Genomic DNA, 13,832 nt, shown 5'->3' on the forward strand with positions numbered 1-13,832 from the left:
TTTTTCTGTTGCCCCACATCGCGAAGGGAGTCCAGCCTGCTCCCTACTCTGGAGGAAACGAGGCCCATTAGCCGCCGCGCGGTGGAATAAAGCGGAATGCGCCGCAATAAAGGCCATCTGGCACCTCTAACCCCCGAGCCGACGCGCCCCCCCCCCCCCATTCAGCCGGCGGCGGCTGCCCTGAGAGATCCCGCCCAATTCTGAGGCGAAAAGCGGGCGGGAGGAAGATCCGCTAGTCTCGGGGAGCGGCTCCTCCTCCGGGCCAAGCCCGGCCCCTTGCCAGCCCAAACACAGCGAGAAGACACCCCCAGCTCCGAGGGGCTGGCTGAGGAGGGCATGGGGCGAGCCAGGTGGAGGCGAGCCAACCGCGGCGGCCTCGCTGGCAGGGGGAGCACGGAGAGGAGGCTCCGCTCGGCCGCTCCCGCCTGGACACCAGCGCCGGCCGCCAAATGTAGCCCTGAGGAGGAGCAGGAGGAGGACACCTAAAGGCGGGCGGCGGGGGGGAGGGAAGGCCTCGGGAGCCTCATGCTTCGCGGGCAGAGCAGCGGCGGGAGACACGGGCTCCTCTCCCCGACCTCGGCGGAAGGGAAGAAGACCTAGGAGCGGGTCCCTTCCTCAGCGCCTCCTCCCTCTCCAAATTCCCGCCTCCATGCGCTCTAGTCGCCGCCGCCGCGGGTGAGGAGGGAAGCCGAGGGGCGCCGCCTTCTCCCCTTCCCCGCCCCTCGCGGGGGTGGGGTGGGGGAAAAGAAGAAAAGGGCCATGGTTGTGGGGCTGGCCCTGGCGGTCCCCGCCTGAAGGGAGGGTCGCCGAGGCTCCTCCCGCGCGGCTAGAAGTGCCTCCCCGGCGCACACGCCGCGCCAGCAGGAGATGGATGGGGCTGAGCTGGATGGCGGCGGCAGCAGCAGCGCAGAAGTGCCTCCTCCTCCTCCTCCGCAAGGCTGCTGCCAGGCGGATGCTGGGGCTCCCGGGGAGCCGGCCGGCGACCAAGCAGCCGCAGCAGCAAGTGCACAGCCGCCGCCGCCGCCGCCGCCACCACCAGCAGCAGTCATGGTGGAAGAGCCCGCCGGGGAGGGCTCCGCCGCTGCCCCCGCTGCCTCGGCCGGCAGCGCCCTCGCCCCCCGCGCAGCAGCAGCAGCAGCCCCTCCGGAGCTGAAGAAGCAGCAGCAGCAAGGGGTCAAGCGGCACCACCACAAGCACAACCTGAAGCATCGCTACGAGCTGCAGGAGACGCTGGGCAAAGGCACCTACGGCAAAGTCAAGAGGGCCATCGAGAGGTTTTCCGGCAGAGTGGTAAGGGCTGCGGAAGGCGGGGGCTGCTGGAGATGCTCCGGATGGAGAGATGTCATGGGGGCGGTGGGGGGGGGGGAAAGCTGCTGTGCATTGCACTCATTCCTGAGCTTTTCCCTTCATGGCGTGTCCGGCCCCACAACTTGGGACCTGAATTCTCCCCCCGCCCTTCTACTTTTTCTAACTTTCTTTCTGGAGCTCCCACTTCTCTCTCTCTGTGTGTGTGTATCTTGATGTAGATCTCCCCGCCACGCCGTTATGCGATTCAAGAGTTATTCGGGGTATGTTTGTGAAGTCTGATTTCTCCCAAAGTATTTGCACCTAGAACTTTATCCTAACTCTCTTAAATCGTAACTGTCAGGTGCAGATCATTTAGGAAATTTTTAGTATGGTTTGTAAATGGGCACTCCCCTCCCCTCCAAATTGATCATTCCTTTTACTGTTCTTTCAAAGTGTGGGCATACAAAGTTCCCTGGAATGTATTGTGCTTTCTAGTAAGCTAAACAGAAAATGCTATTCAGCTTAGAGTTCCTTTAAACCAAAACACTTCATTGGTGGTTTTTATGACCTGAACTTTACTGACCTCTTTAAACAAACACATTGATGCTGCTCCTCTACCTCAGTGAGCTTTAGAGTCCACTTGGCTCATCTGTGTCTGCCGGCTAACAGCTTAAACACAGCTGTCCCGATGTGGCATTGTACTGTAACTCCAGCCCAACTTTTTTGTTCTTCTGTCACAGGAGATCTCATGGGCAGATGGGAAATGCTTGTGCAATAAGCTAGAAGCATTGCTATTTTCTGCATTGCCATTTAATATCTATCAGTGGACCTGTGTTCCAACTCATGTGGGTTGGTTCTGTATTTGAGTCAGCTATGCCTATACAGATATTTTTCTGAAGCATTCCAGGCAGACTGCAGCTTTTCAGCAGTGTGATTTGTGAGTGAAAAAAAAGTTCCAATACAGTATGAAAATTATATTTAAATGATTTTATACGCAGATAAGCTTGTGTTATGTATTATTATTTCATTTTGTTAAATTGTTAAGAGGACAGCTAAACAAAGCAGAGATGAATGCAAAGCAGAGATGAATGCAAATACTGACTTTGAATGCATGATATTTTAAAGCACTGAGTCATATTACATGCATCTAGGTTAATTTACAGATTTTTTTTACATCATTTTTACATTTTTTACATCATCCATCTAAATTTATTATTTTTAAAAGAATGCTTTTGATTATTTTTAAATTTGCTTTGAAACAGAGATGTAACTTTGTAGCTTCATTGGAAACCAGCATTGCTATTTATAAACTCTATTTATTTTAAGATTAAAATGCTACACTTAATTTTACATTGTTCCAACATACTGACTAGCTCAGGATAGTGTTTACTTGTATTAAATATGGGAAAGTGCTTTTCTTTTCTCACCTCTAAAAGCACATACATATTTCTGTAGGGTCTACTACTACAAGGAATTATAACTGGTTGCTATGACTCCATGCCAGATGTACATTGACTTCTTGAACAGTTTTTCCTTTTCTCCAAGCTCTTAAAATGCAGAACTTCAGTTTTTCACTTTATACGTTAGGGGAGAATGTTGTGGAAAAGGTCTGGGCCAGCAGAGGCACAGGAGTTCATTTAGCTTTTCCTTTGCTTTCTTTGCTCTGTTTCTGTTCTCCTTAGTCATCAGCATTTATGGCATCATTAAAAAGCTCTGAATAGACTCTGTACTGTGACCAGCAGAGGGGGTTCTTGAAGCAAAGTGACTGGCATATTTCCTATCATGACTTCACAGCAAATTGTCAAATAAAGAGGAGCTAAGTATTAGAAATCCCAGGTCACACTCCCACCTATGTCATTTGCTTGCTGTCAGATTACTGGGTTAGGTAACCTTTTCCTACACAGCAGCATGTAAATATTTGGAACCATATGGCAACAGCTTGCAGCCTAGAAACAACTCTAGTACTCTGCTCTCTCAAAGTTATATATATACCTTCCTTGAGTATATATTTTAACCAAGTGCGATTTAGGTATAGCGCATGCTGTTAGGCATTCTTGACTGATTAGTCAGATATCGACATATAAAATGTGAGGCATTGAATTTTCTTTGGCTTCTGGGGCAGATATTGTGAAATCTGCAGGGTGGATTGTTATCTGGTATGAATCTGAAGGATTTCCACCAGTGTCAATGAAGCTATGCTAATATGAAGCCTACATAATGACGCATTCTCCATTATATTTTCATAGCGCAGGGCTTTAAATTGCATTGTCTTACAAAGAAGTGTTTTTGAATCTAGCATTATAACTTGCATGCACTAGAAGCTTCTATTTTTTCCCTCCTCAACATATACACTTATCAGGCTTGGGAAAATCCCAGATGCCACAATGTACAAGTTCTTAAAAAAAAAAGTATTAGTAGTATCTTGGAGTTTGAAATATTTTTTCAACTCTGTAAGGGCTATTGCTAAAAAAATATTTTATTTTTTTAAGAAACCTGAAGTACTTTTCCAGCCTTAGCTTATTAGATGGAATATAGATTAGTTATATTTAGTTTGTTGTTGGCAACAACTTGTTATTTAAACATGTTTACTCAATAATACAACAGCTAGAGACTGGGCTGTGTATTGCATGAAATATAAGAGCACACCCACCCTCTACAAGGGCAGCCAACTTTCCAAACATTTGTTGGGAGATGTTACATGCAAATGGCTGTAAGTACTAGGATAAAGAGGTGACAGAAGAAGTTTGCAAAGTAGAGTGTATTTTGAAAGTGTTGCACCTTATTGCCTGTGGAAACAGACAGATGTACATGCTTGGTCATCACAATCAAAAAGGGGTGGGGGCTAATGAAGGTGCTGTAATAACAACAAAGTTACATAGTAGGAACAAAGCATAGTCTATAGAGTCATACCTCTTTTTACTTTCGGTTCAGGTTACGTCTTTTCAGGTTGCGTCCCGCGGCAACCCAGAAGTAACGGAACAGGTTACTTCCGGGTTTCGCTGCTCGTGGATGCGCAGACGCTCAGAATGATGTCACACGCATGTGCAGAAGCAGCAAATTGCGACCCGCGCAGACGCGGGTTGCGTTCTGCTCATGATGCGAACGGGGCTCCGGAACAGGTCCCATTTGCAACCAAAGGTACCACTGTACTGTATATTGGTTTTGGAAATAGATGCAGCATTCCAGTTACAAAGGAACAGCACATTGATCATATATAGTGTTTCATGTGTGTCCTGAGTTACTCCATGATCTAACTCTCCTTTTCTCACAAAGTTATGTTCACAGTCTCTCATGTATCTCGGGTCTTCATCACTTTACAGTGCAATCCTATGCAAGTGTACTCAGAAGTAAGCATAATTTAGTCCAATGAGACTTATTCCTAGGTAAGCGTATAAAGGGTTACAGCCTAATTAATGTGTTGTGTTTTTTTACCAGGTTAGTGGGAGCTTTTCTTACTTGTCTGGTCTGTTCTGATAGCCAGCGCTGCAGAAATATATTTATATTTCATACATGGTGAGACAGAGTTGGATGATTCTAAGGTCACCATAAAAAGTGTGTCCCCAGTTATAAATTCTATTAAAACCATTGATGGCTGCGCACTGGGGCTGTAGGGTGAGGGCCAGAGCAGCTAGCAGCAGGTGGTGTCAGGCAGCAAAGGAAGCAACTTCAGGTTGCTAGGAACGGATAAGAAAAGGAAAGTTCTTAGCATCTGTTTTTTATTCAATATTTACAGCGAGAGGCTTCGAATGCAGCTTCTTGGAATAATGGCCTTGTTCCGTGTGACTCTCCAGCCCCTTTTTCTCCCACTTCCTCAATCATCATTATCTCCTCTATGGGTGGCACTGAGGGCCCTTTGCTTCTGAGCCCTTTGCTCTACTACTTTCAAGGCTCACCAGGTTCTGGGGGAGGGAAGGTCTGGAATGCTTCCTAAAGACATTGTGTCCATCAGCTGCTGGTGCTTCCTCTTCCTCTTCCTTCTCCTTCTCCTCTCCCATTATTTCCCAGCTTTCCCCCTCGTCTGCCTCTGAGTTGTGACCTCCCTAAAACCCCTGTTGTAATTCTGAACTGTCTTCTTCTTCTTCTTCTCTGGAAGGATCAGGCTGGGGAGGCAGTCTCCACCATTACTGCTCTGCCCAGTCCCTGACAGGCGGAGGTTGTGTTAGGAGAAAAGATTGCATTAGGCAGAAGTTTTAATTGGTGGTTGGGACAAAAAGTAAGGCAAGGGACTGGACAGAAAAGGTGAGGTTAACAGGTGGAGAGAGCTTTTCTCCACTGTGTTGCAAGAAAGGAAGTAGTGGATGGCATGGTGGGTTGCCACTGTTACTGGGAAGGAGAGGGGCACGAGCAAGGTAGCAGGATGGTTGGCACAGCGCAGATGTAAAGATGGAGCCAATCTGGCACTCCTGCTGGTACGTTTGCGCTGAGTCAACCTTCCCACGACCTTCCCCTTTCCTTCCTGGTATGTGGAATGACTCAGCTGTTGGGAGGTCGGGTGAATGCTGCCACCCCACTCCACTATCCCCTACTGACGGAAGCCAGCAGTCTTGTCATAGTTCTCTGCACCTGCTTTCGCCCAGTCTCCAAAGTGGTGTGGTGGCTAATCGGACCAGAACTGCAGCAACAATAATATGAAAGCATCCTGAACAAATTTTGATTGGTCAGTGGACACCAATCAAGACTAACATTAGAAGGAATATTTTGAAGTGTTTACAACAGATTGATTGTGGGCTTACGTTTGGACTTTATGCAAATTGCAAGAAATAACTCTGTCCTGATTGGTTAGGTGTTTCTGTTCTCAAGGAAAGAAGGTTACTTAGAGGATTGGTGGGTCTTGTCGTCCTGCCCGAATGCTAACTTTTATGGGAAATTGCTTGAAATAAGGTCACAGCAGTGCAGACACCATGATGGGCAGAGAGTGAGTGATAATAACATAAGAGAAGGAGAGAGAGTGCAAGCTCTGGAGTTAAGGGGGAGACTGGTGGCTTTTGGTGGGTTGTTGCCCTTTTTGGCCACCTAATTAAAACAATACTTTGCACAGGTTGGAATATGGGATGGGCAGTAGCAGGTTTCAAGGGAATTGAAACCCAAAGCTTTGGAAAGCTTGGTTGAGGATGAGGGATGTATGTGTCTGTGGGTGGGTAGTGGATCTAAGAATATAGATATCTGAAATCTTTGTGGCTGAGTGTGGAATGTGTACAGGAAAGGTGAGCCTGGTGGGTTTGTGGATAGTGGGTGCCAGATGCGGTCAGATACGTAAGTTTTGGTCTTTGAATTGTGGCTTTTAGGGTGAGGAACTCTGGCTAATATTTGGCTGCCTGAAGTACAATTCGCAGTGGAATTTAGTTCATTGTTTGCCAAGTTGCTTTCAACCAAAAGCATAATTGCATTGTAATGTGTTATTACTAACAGCTTCAAAACATCATTTGAGAAAAATCATAATAGAGGGAGTTTGTAACATTAAAGCATTTTGTGTTGAGCCATGTGTGTGGGTTTTTTGTATCATTAAATTCAAGATTAGGATATTATGTATGACATATGGAGGAAATTATATCTGAAAGCGTATATAAAATTATGTTTTGGTATCATACATGTTGGATAAAGCTGTTTGGAACAAACAGTTCCTGCTAAAAATTGTTTAGTGTTCATAGAATTCTTCTCACAGATTCCTTGTAATTATCCATTATATATACCAAATGCTGACTTTAACCATCTTTTTTTAACAGATGTCGACATTTTGTGTGTCCATTTGGGAGGACATTTTTTTTTAAAAAACAGCCCTGTCCTATTGCTAGATACTTGAGTTACTGTGGAAAGAACTACAAAGTGAGATAAATGCATCTGTGCAGTACTGGGTGACCAATTTATTTAAGCCTCAAATGTACCCAGGTTTTCATTTGTGTTCTCTTGCAGTTGTTTTCTGAACTCTGCTTTTTCAGTCAGGCATAGGATTCTCATTTGTCTTGCCCACATGAAAGCCCAGAGCATCTGTAAGTTATAGTTTGTGAAAGATCTGCTTTTAAGCAGCACATATTTATCACCATGTCTGCACAGACAACACTGTACATTGTATAAATTAGGAGAGCCTAGACACTGAACACTAGGGGGCTGGGTGAGATATGCCATGGGAGTATAGTGGCTGCCCATGCTGATCAGATATCTTGGATCCATACCAAAGCTTCCAGATGTTTAATACATATAAAGACCCTGCAGTAACCTTTAGTTACAGTCTAAAGTGGGAGAAAATACCTCCATGTGGCTAGTTAAGTATGAAGCTATTTGATGTTCAAATTGTAGTAAAGTACATAAAGAAACCAGCATGTGTACCAATGAACCTCTTCTACATTTGTTAATGTTATTTAATATTGGTGATATCTCAGCTGTCTGAGGATGAGCACATACATGGGCTTTGATGTCTGGCTTTTAAATTTTTCACTGGTCCAGGATTGAGTACAAGCCCCTAAATATGATACAATTCAGGTCTTGTTCTTATACTTTTGGAGGATAAGAATAAAATATGGTTTTTATTGGTTACTTTTTATTTGAAAAAAGGAGCTGTGGGATAAGTTCTTGGTGGGATTGGAATGTCACAAGATTGGGCTAGAAAGCCATCTGAAGATAGAATCAGTTTGCAGAAAATAGGCAATTTCTTCCATAATTTCACAGCTGTAGATATGATCAAAATATTTTTGTGCAGAGCTAATTTACTGTCACTAGCTGGATTAAATTTTCAACACAATTTTATATTTTCCAAAGGTATATATCCCTCCTCTAGCTTTAGGTAACTCATGGAGCAATTCTATGCATGTCTACTCAAAAAGCTCCATTGAGTTCAATGAGACTTAGTCCCACTCGAGTTCATAGGATATTGCAACCTCATACGCATTCCTTAAATGTGAGTGCTGCTTAGGAAATATTTGGAGGGCAAATCTGAATAGCTCAAAATCCAGCACTGAAGATCTAGAATCAGAGAGTGCTGTGCAGTTTCTGCATTTCAAAGCTTAATGTCTATAGTTTGGCAATTGTATGCAAATGACATTTGAATTTCTCTTAGAATGGGCACCACTTGCATTTCCATAGTTCTTGGAAAGCAGAAATATCTCATAATCACTTTAACAATTCTGTGTTTAACTGTTCAGAGCAGAAAATATTTGTCAAAAGAAAAAGTGACCGGGGAAGAACATTGTAGAAATCTGTGTATAGTACAGTTGAATGCTACTTCATAGTTCAGTCATAAAATACGTCTAAAATACAATATTGCTGCCTGACCACAAAAATATTTTAAGATACTTGTAAGGGAAGACATTTGGACCTATACCAGTATGCTGAAAATATTTGATAGATCTTTTATGATAACAAAAGCTAGCTAGGAAACTTTGCTGTGGCTTTTCTCTGAAACTTGGCAAAAGTTGCTATTTTATATTTTATTGATTTTGTATTTTGATGATGACTTTTTTAAGTTACTTGTTTTTCATAGCCATCCCTTGGTCTTGTGAAGAAGGATGGTATATAAGTCTCATAAAATAATTTAGTATTAATTTACAAAATGGAAGTGAACATTTCCAAACTCTTCCTTTGGGGCTGCACTGGAAAGGAAGTGCTGGAATACAGAAGCCCAATATTTGACTATGGTTCCTTTTGCAGTAAACCATGGTTTAGCCATGATAGCTGAACTAGTTTATTAATCTCTTTCAAGCTTTTGAGGGGGAGATGTTATAATTAAGGACTTGAATTTCTTCACATAGGTCTTCCATCTACAGTGAAATATATATAGAATTAAACATGGGACTGGTGTCAGACATGGTTCAGGGAGCAGAGTTAAAATTAAACTCATCCATAAGTTCACTGGAATGAACAAACCTTAAATTTCAGTAACCCAGCTTTGAAATAAGAGTAGTAATTTACCTCACGGTTATTGTGAGGATTAATGAGATTAACACTAATAATTCCTTATGTATTTTATAAATTGCCTTCCTCCAGCTTTCCTCTGGTGAAAATAAAAATGTGCCACCATAGATATTATGAATTTATCTGTCTTGGATATCCTCAGGAGAGAAAACAGGAAATTACTTTTTCGGTGGTGCAGTAAGTAAAATTCTGATTCTAGTTGCACGGATCCCACTGCTTTAGAATTAGGCCCGTTGTTTGAATGGAAAGTATTTCTTAAAACACAAAAAACACACTTAATGACACACTTGAAAGCAGTCTGTGTTATTGTCTGTTGAACAAAGCTTGTGCTTTATGAACTGGCTGATCATAAAGGCAGCATAAATCATGTAAAACATTCTCATTTGCTCTTTGTGCTTTTTGCAGATGGGGCTCATAGAGCAGAAATGCAGTCAGATGTCTGCTCCAGGATATTTTAGCTGAACTGTATGAGTCCATTAAACAAATGTAATGGCTTTTTGGAAAGACTTGCTATGCATTTGAAACCAAATGTTTTACACAGAAAACATCTGGGAAGTATGGGTGTGTGTGTGTGTGTGTGTGTGTGTACAGCACATTGGAAAATAGCTTTATTGAGCCCAGCTGGGTGGTTGCTCGGGATGTGGTTGTAGGATATGACAGTCTAGTTGCTATAAGGAATAATTTATTTGAAGTATTGCCATCAAATGAATATTTGGCACAGAAGTGAGCATCTTTGTTTCATTGAGCACACAAATTCTTCTCATTATCATTCCAACAAAACCTGCCATGACATTTTATATCCTGTTATATAAGCTAATTCAGATAATGGCATGCTTTTAAACGGGTGTGTACATTAGAGAAGACACTGTAGAAATGAATCAGTTATTAATCCCTCCTACCCCTAACCCCAAGGTGATAAGATTATATTGGAAATGGTCTATATTATTTTTTTGCCTTAATCCCATGTGCTTGTTAGAGGAATGTAAAAGTTAATGCATGAAAATATATGTTTTTACCAGGTTCTGTTAGTTCCTTAGTATAGTGTGTTATAATTCCATTACACATAGCGGATTTGGTTTCATTTTAGCTGAGCCAGGGGCTTGCTATTTCTAGGAAACAGCTGATAATACATGTGGAAAAAATGTCCAAACTATTCTCTTGTTAGGATGCTGATTTTAGCATTAAATTGCTTTTGCAGTTTAGGCTGACTCTCCAATTAGAGGAAAAATTGTTTAAAGTTCTGAACAACAGTGCAGCCACATCTTCAGGATAATTTAAATAAAAAACAAAGAAGTGAAAGAGGCTAGCTTAGGCAGACTCCGGTTCATTCCCATGCAGTGAACAGTTCACATTGCACAACCCTGCTTTTAAATAGTTCTACACAGTATGACATGATTTGTGGTATTTGCTGAAATGAAATTCTGGCTGGAGTAGCCGGAGCAGGGAATTGTTCTGCACTCAGGGGAAGGTGGTACATCCAAGTCTGTGTTAAGGTCATTGGCAGGGTGAAGTGGGAAGCCTGAGTTGCTGCTGTTGTTCTGCCTAACTTTTTTTTGTGGGGGGGGGTTGGCAAAGAGATTTTAAGACTCAGAATATCGAGTCTCCTTCTCCAGCTGTTCTTGGCCTTGGTATATATTGCAAAAGGTAGGTGTGGGTTGTCCCTGTACCCTTCCTGTCATACATTCCTTCCGGTATTTTCAAGGTGGCCCTTGTAATGTTCTTTTGATTTCTTCTTTAACAAAATGATAGATGATCCAGATGTTTCTTAGAAAGTAATCTTTTAAAACTAAAAACAGTAGAAATCCACAGTGTGCAGATACAGCTTCCCTGATGTGGCCTGGTCTACACAGTAGAATAAGATGGTACAACACTGACATGGTAGTCTGGGGTGGGGAATCTGTGGCCCCCTAGATGTTGCTGGCTATAACTCCCTTGACTACACCTCATCGTCCTTGACCATTGACCATTGGCTGGGGCTAATAAGAGTTGGAATCCATAACAACTTCTGGAGAACCACAGGGTTCCCTACCCCTGTGGTACAGTTTACCACTTCAGACTGCAGGTCAGAGGAAGGGGGAAGATACCATTTTATTCATTTATTTTTCTATGTGAAACATTTTAATCCATCATTTCCAGACAGTTAATGAGAATTAAAACATGCAAAACAAGAGTAAATAATAGACACAAAAGAGCAGCAGATAAAAGCCAATTGATAGTCAGAAATTTTAAGAGTGTTACTGCTTTTAAAAGTTTGGGTGAGTTAGAAGGGTTCTTTCCTGGCATGTAAAAGACAGAAAAGTTGGTGTTAAGCATTCCTCCCTTGAAAGGACATTCCATAATGCTGTTACTAAAAAAGCCACATTTCCACCTCATTTTTCTGAATATATAGGCCAGACTGAGTTATCAATATATCCTACAAAGTTACTTCTTTACTTATTCTTTCTTTTTTCATTACGTTCATTGTTATATGGTGGGTGAAAAGTCAGAGTATATAATTGCCCAGGAAATTATGTTTTGACTTTTGCAGGAAGGTGTGTTGCAACTGTGCAAAACAAAACTGTTCCAGAGACTTTTGAATTATTTCACTTTTCTTTTCTCTGATTTGCCAAGATTTTAATTTTTGTGTTAATTTTTGTGAAACTTAGAAAGGATTTCTTTTTTAAAAAAATAATAGAAATGTCTGATGTATTAGGAAGCTGATTATTAACAATCATTTTGTAACCAGAAATGTATTTAAATAATGAAAAGAGGCATAAAGAACAGGGTGGGCATGATCAATCTCCCAGCCCTACCCAGGTTATAAAACATGTCAGCCATTGCTTTTACTTTCTTAAGAACTTATTTGGATGGAAAGAACCTACACTTTGTGGAATCCTAGTTTGATGTTGCATTTGGCCCCAGTGAGTGTGGAAGCCAAACATAAACATCTGTTTGGCAATTTTGCAGGAAGTTAAATATAACTAAAGCTTTTGTCCTTTCAGCAGATCTTGTACTCAGTATTGGTCAACATTTGCTGAAGTCAGAATTACATCTTCATAGTTAAAGTTGTGAAACAGTTTTCAATTCCAGTCCAGTTTGAATTCCACCTCCTTTTGAAAGGAATTGTATTCATTCAAATGTGAATTTGCTTTGAAAGATGTAATTTGTCGGAAAGGTTTTTAATCTATTCATAGTTCCTCCGAACCTCTACTTTGTTTGCTTCAGGTGACTTCTTCCCTTCTTCCCAGGATCACACATGGTAGTTCAATTTTTGGATGTTCTGACAGAGATGTCTTGTAACAGCAGAAGAGAAGACTCTGCATAAACTATTAGATATTTTCAAATTATTACAATGTCTTCTAACCCTTTCCTGTTGGCTACAGGCTTAGGAAATATACCAGCAGTTTCCAGCATACTTATATTGAATTTGTGCTCCTATCAGCTTGGCACTAAGCAAAGTACATAGAATTTCAGCAGCTCTGCACGCCCCCACCCCATCACCAATAGCTACTAGAAGAGAGAAGGAGCTCTGGATTCTATCAATGTGGCCTTCTACCATTCATATAAATAATAAGGTTGGCAGGGACCAATAAAATCATGTCCAACCCCTTAAAACAGGATTACCCTTCCTGCATATCAGTCCACACTGTGCAAAAGACAGTTGCATTATAGTGTAAAGCTTGTATAACAGTTTACTCAAGCAAGGAAATAAAACTGTCACATGGTGCAGATTAAAAGCAAGCTATGACCAATGGCTAATGAAACCTGGGGAAGGTGACAGCCTGATGCAAAGCATGAACAAAACCCATCAACTAAGTATGGTGTGTGTATACATTGTAGGAAGCCTGCATTTGTTCAATGTGGATAGAGATGAAGATGCAACTGGAAGGTCCAAATGCCTCATGTTGATAAAATTGGCCTGGATCACACATAATGCTAAGCCACAATTAAGCAGCCTATAGCTTACTAGGATCAAGCAATTGCTGCTCAAATCACACCTCTACCTCCTGCTCCCTTTTGCCACATCAGGAGGGGCAGTGTACAGCAGATGTAAAACTTAATATAGGAAAAATAAGCCAATAAATAAAACAAAATGAAACAAGGCTGTGCATAGTACACTTGAAAATACTATAAAAACTCCAGCACCGTATACAATAAAAGATTCAATTAAAAGCTAGAGAAAAGAGGCGAGTATTCAAACATTTCTTCAAAACCTGAACCAATGCAGCCAGCCACATAATGGGGTATTGGTTTTTTTGGTGTGTGTGTGTGTGTGTGCTGTTGGTGGGGCATTTCTTCAAGCTGGAGCCCATGCCTGAGAGGACCCAAACTCTATTGCCTATCAGCTTTAACTGTTAAAAGATATTGAGCATGCGTACTTACTTTGCAAATTTAAAATACGTTGGTAGACCATGGGGCCTTACATAAAAAAATCAGCAACACAGGTTATGCAAGACTGAAGTACACCTGTTTATGTTCCAAACAAAGCATTTGTTAGGAACATTATTGTTGCAGAGCTGGATATTACAAGGGAAACATGGGGTTCCTAAACCTGTGCTAACCCTCCCAGTGCTAAGGTGGAGGCTGGGAGAATTGACTGGCGTGAGAGTCTGCTTATTCTTTACCCTTAACTGCCCCCTGAAATTTTTCCTTTCTCTGTT

General features: G+C 42.1%; 1 protein-coding gene across 1 annotated transcript in view; it reads left to right on the forward strand.

The window, feature by feature from the left end:
* The first annotated feature begins 224 nt into the window (after positions 1-224).
* The window catches only part of NUAK1 (NUAK family kinase 1), a 50,067-nt gene continuing 36,459 nt past the window's right edge, over positions 225-13,832 (forward strand). Inside the window, exon 1 of the mRNA XM_082241183.1 lies at positions 225-1,290. Coding sequence (XP_082097309.1) covers positions 868-1,290 — 423 coding nt within the window. The 5' untranslated portion in view covers positions 225-867. The remainder of the gene's footprint in view (positions 1,291-13,832) is intronic.

The sequence above is a fragment of the Podarcis vaucheri genome (genome assembly GCF_965113315.1).
Source record: "Podarcis vaucheri genome assembly, chromosome: 10".
NCBI lineage: Eukaryota > Metazoa > Chordata > Lepidosauria > Squamata > Lacertidae > Podarcis > Podarcis vaucheri.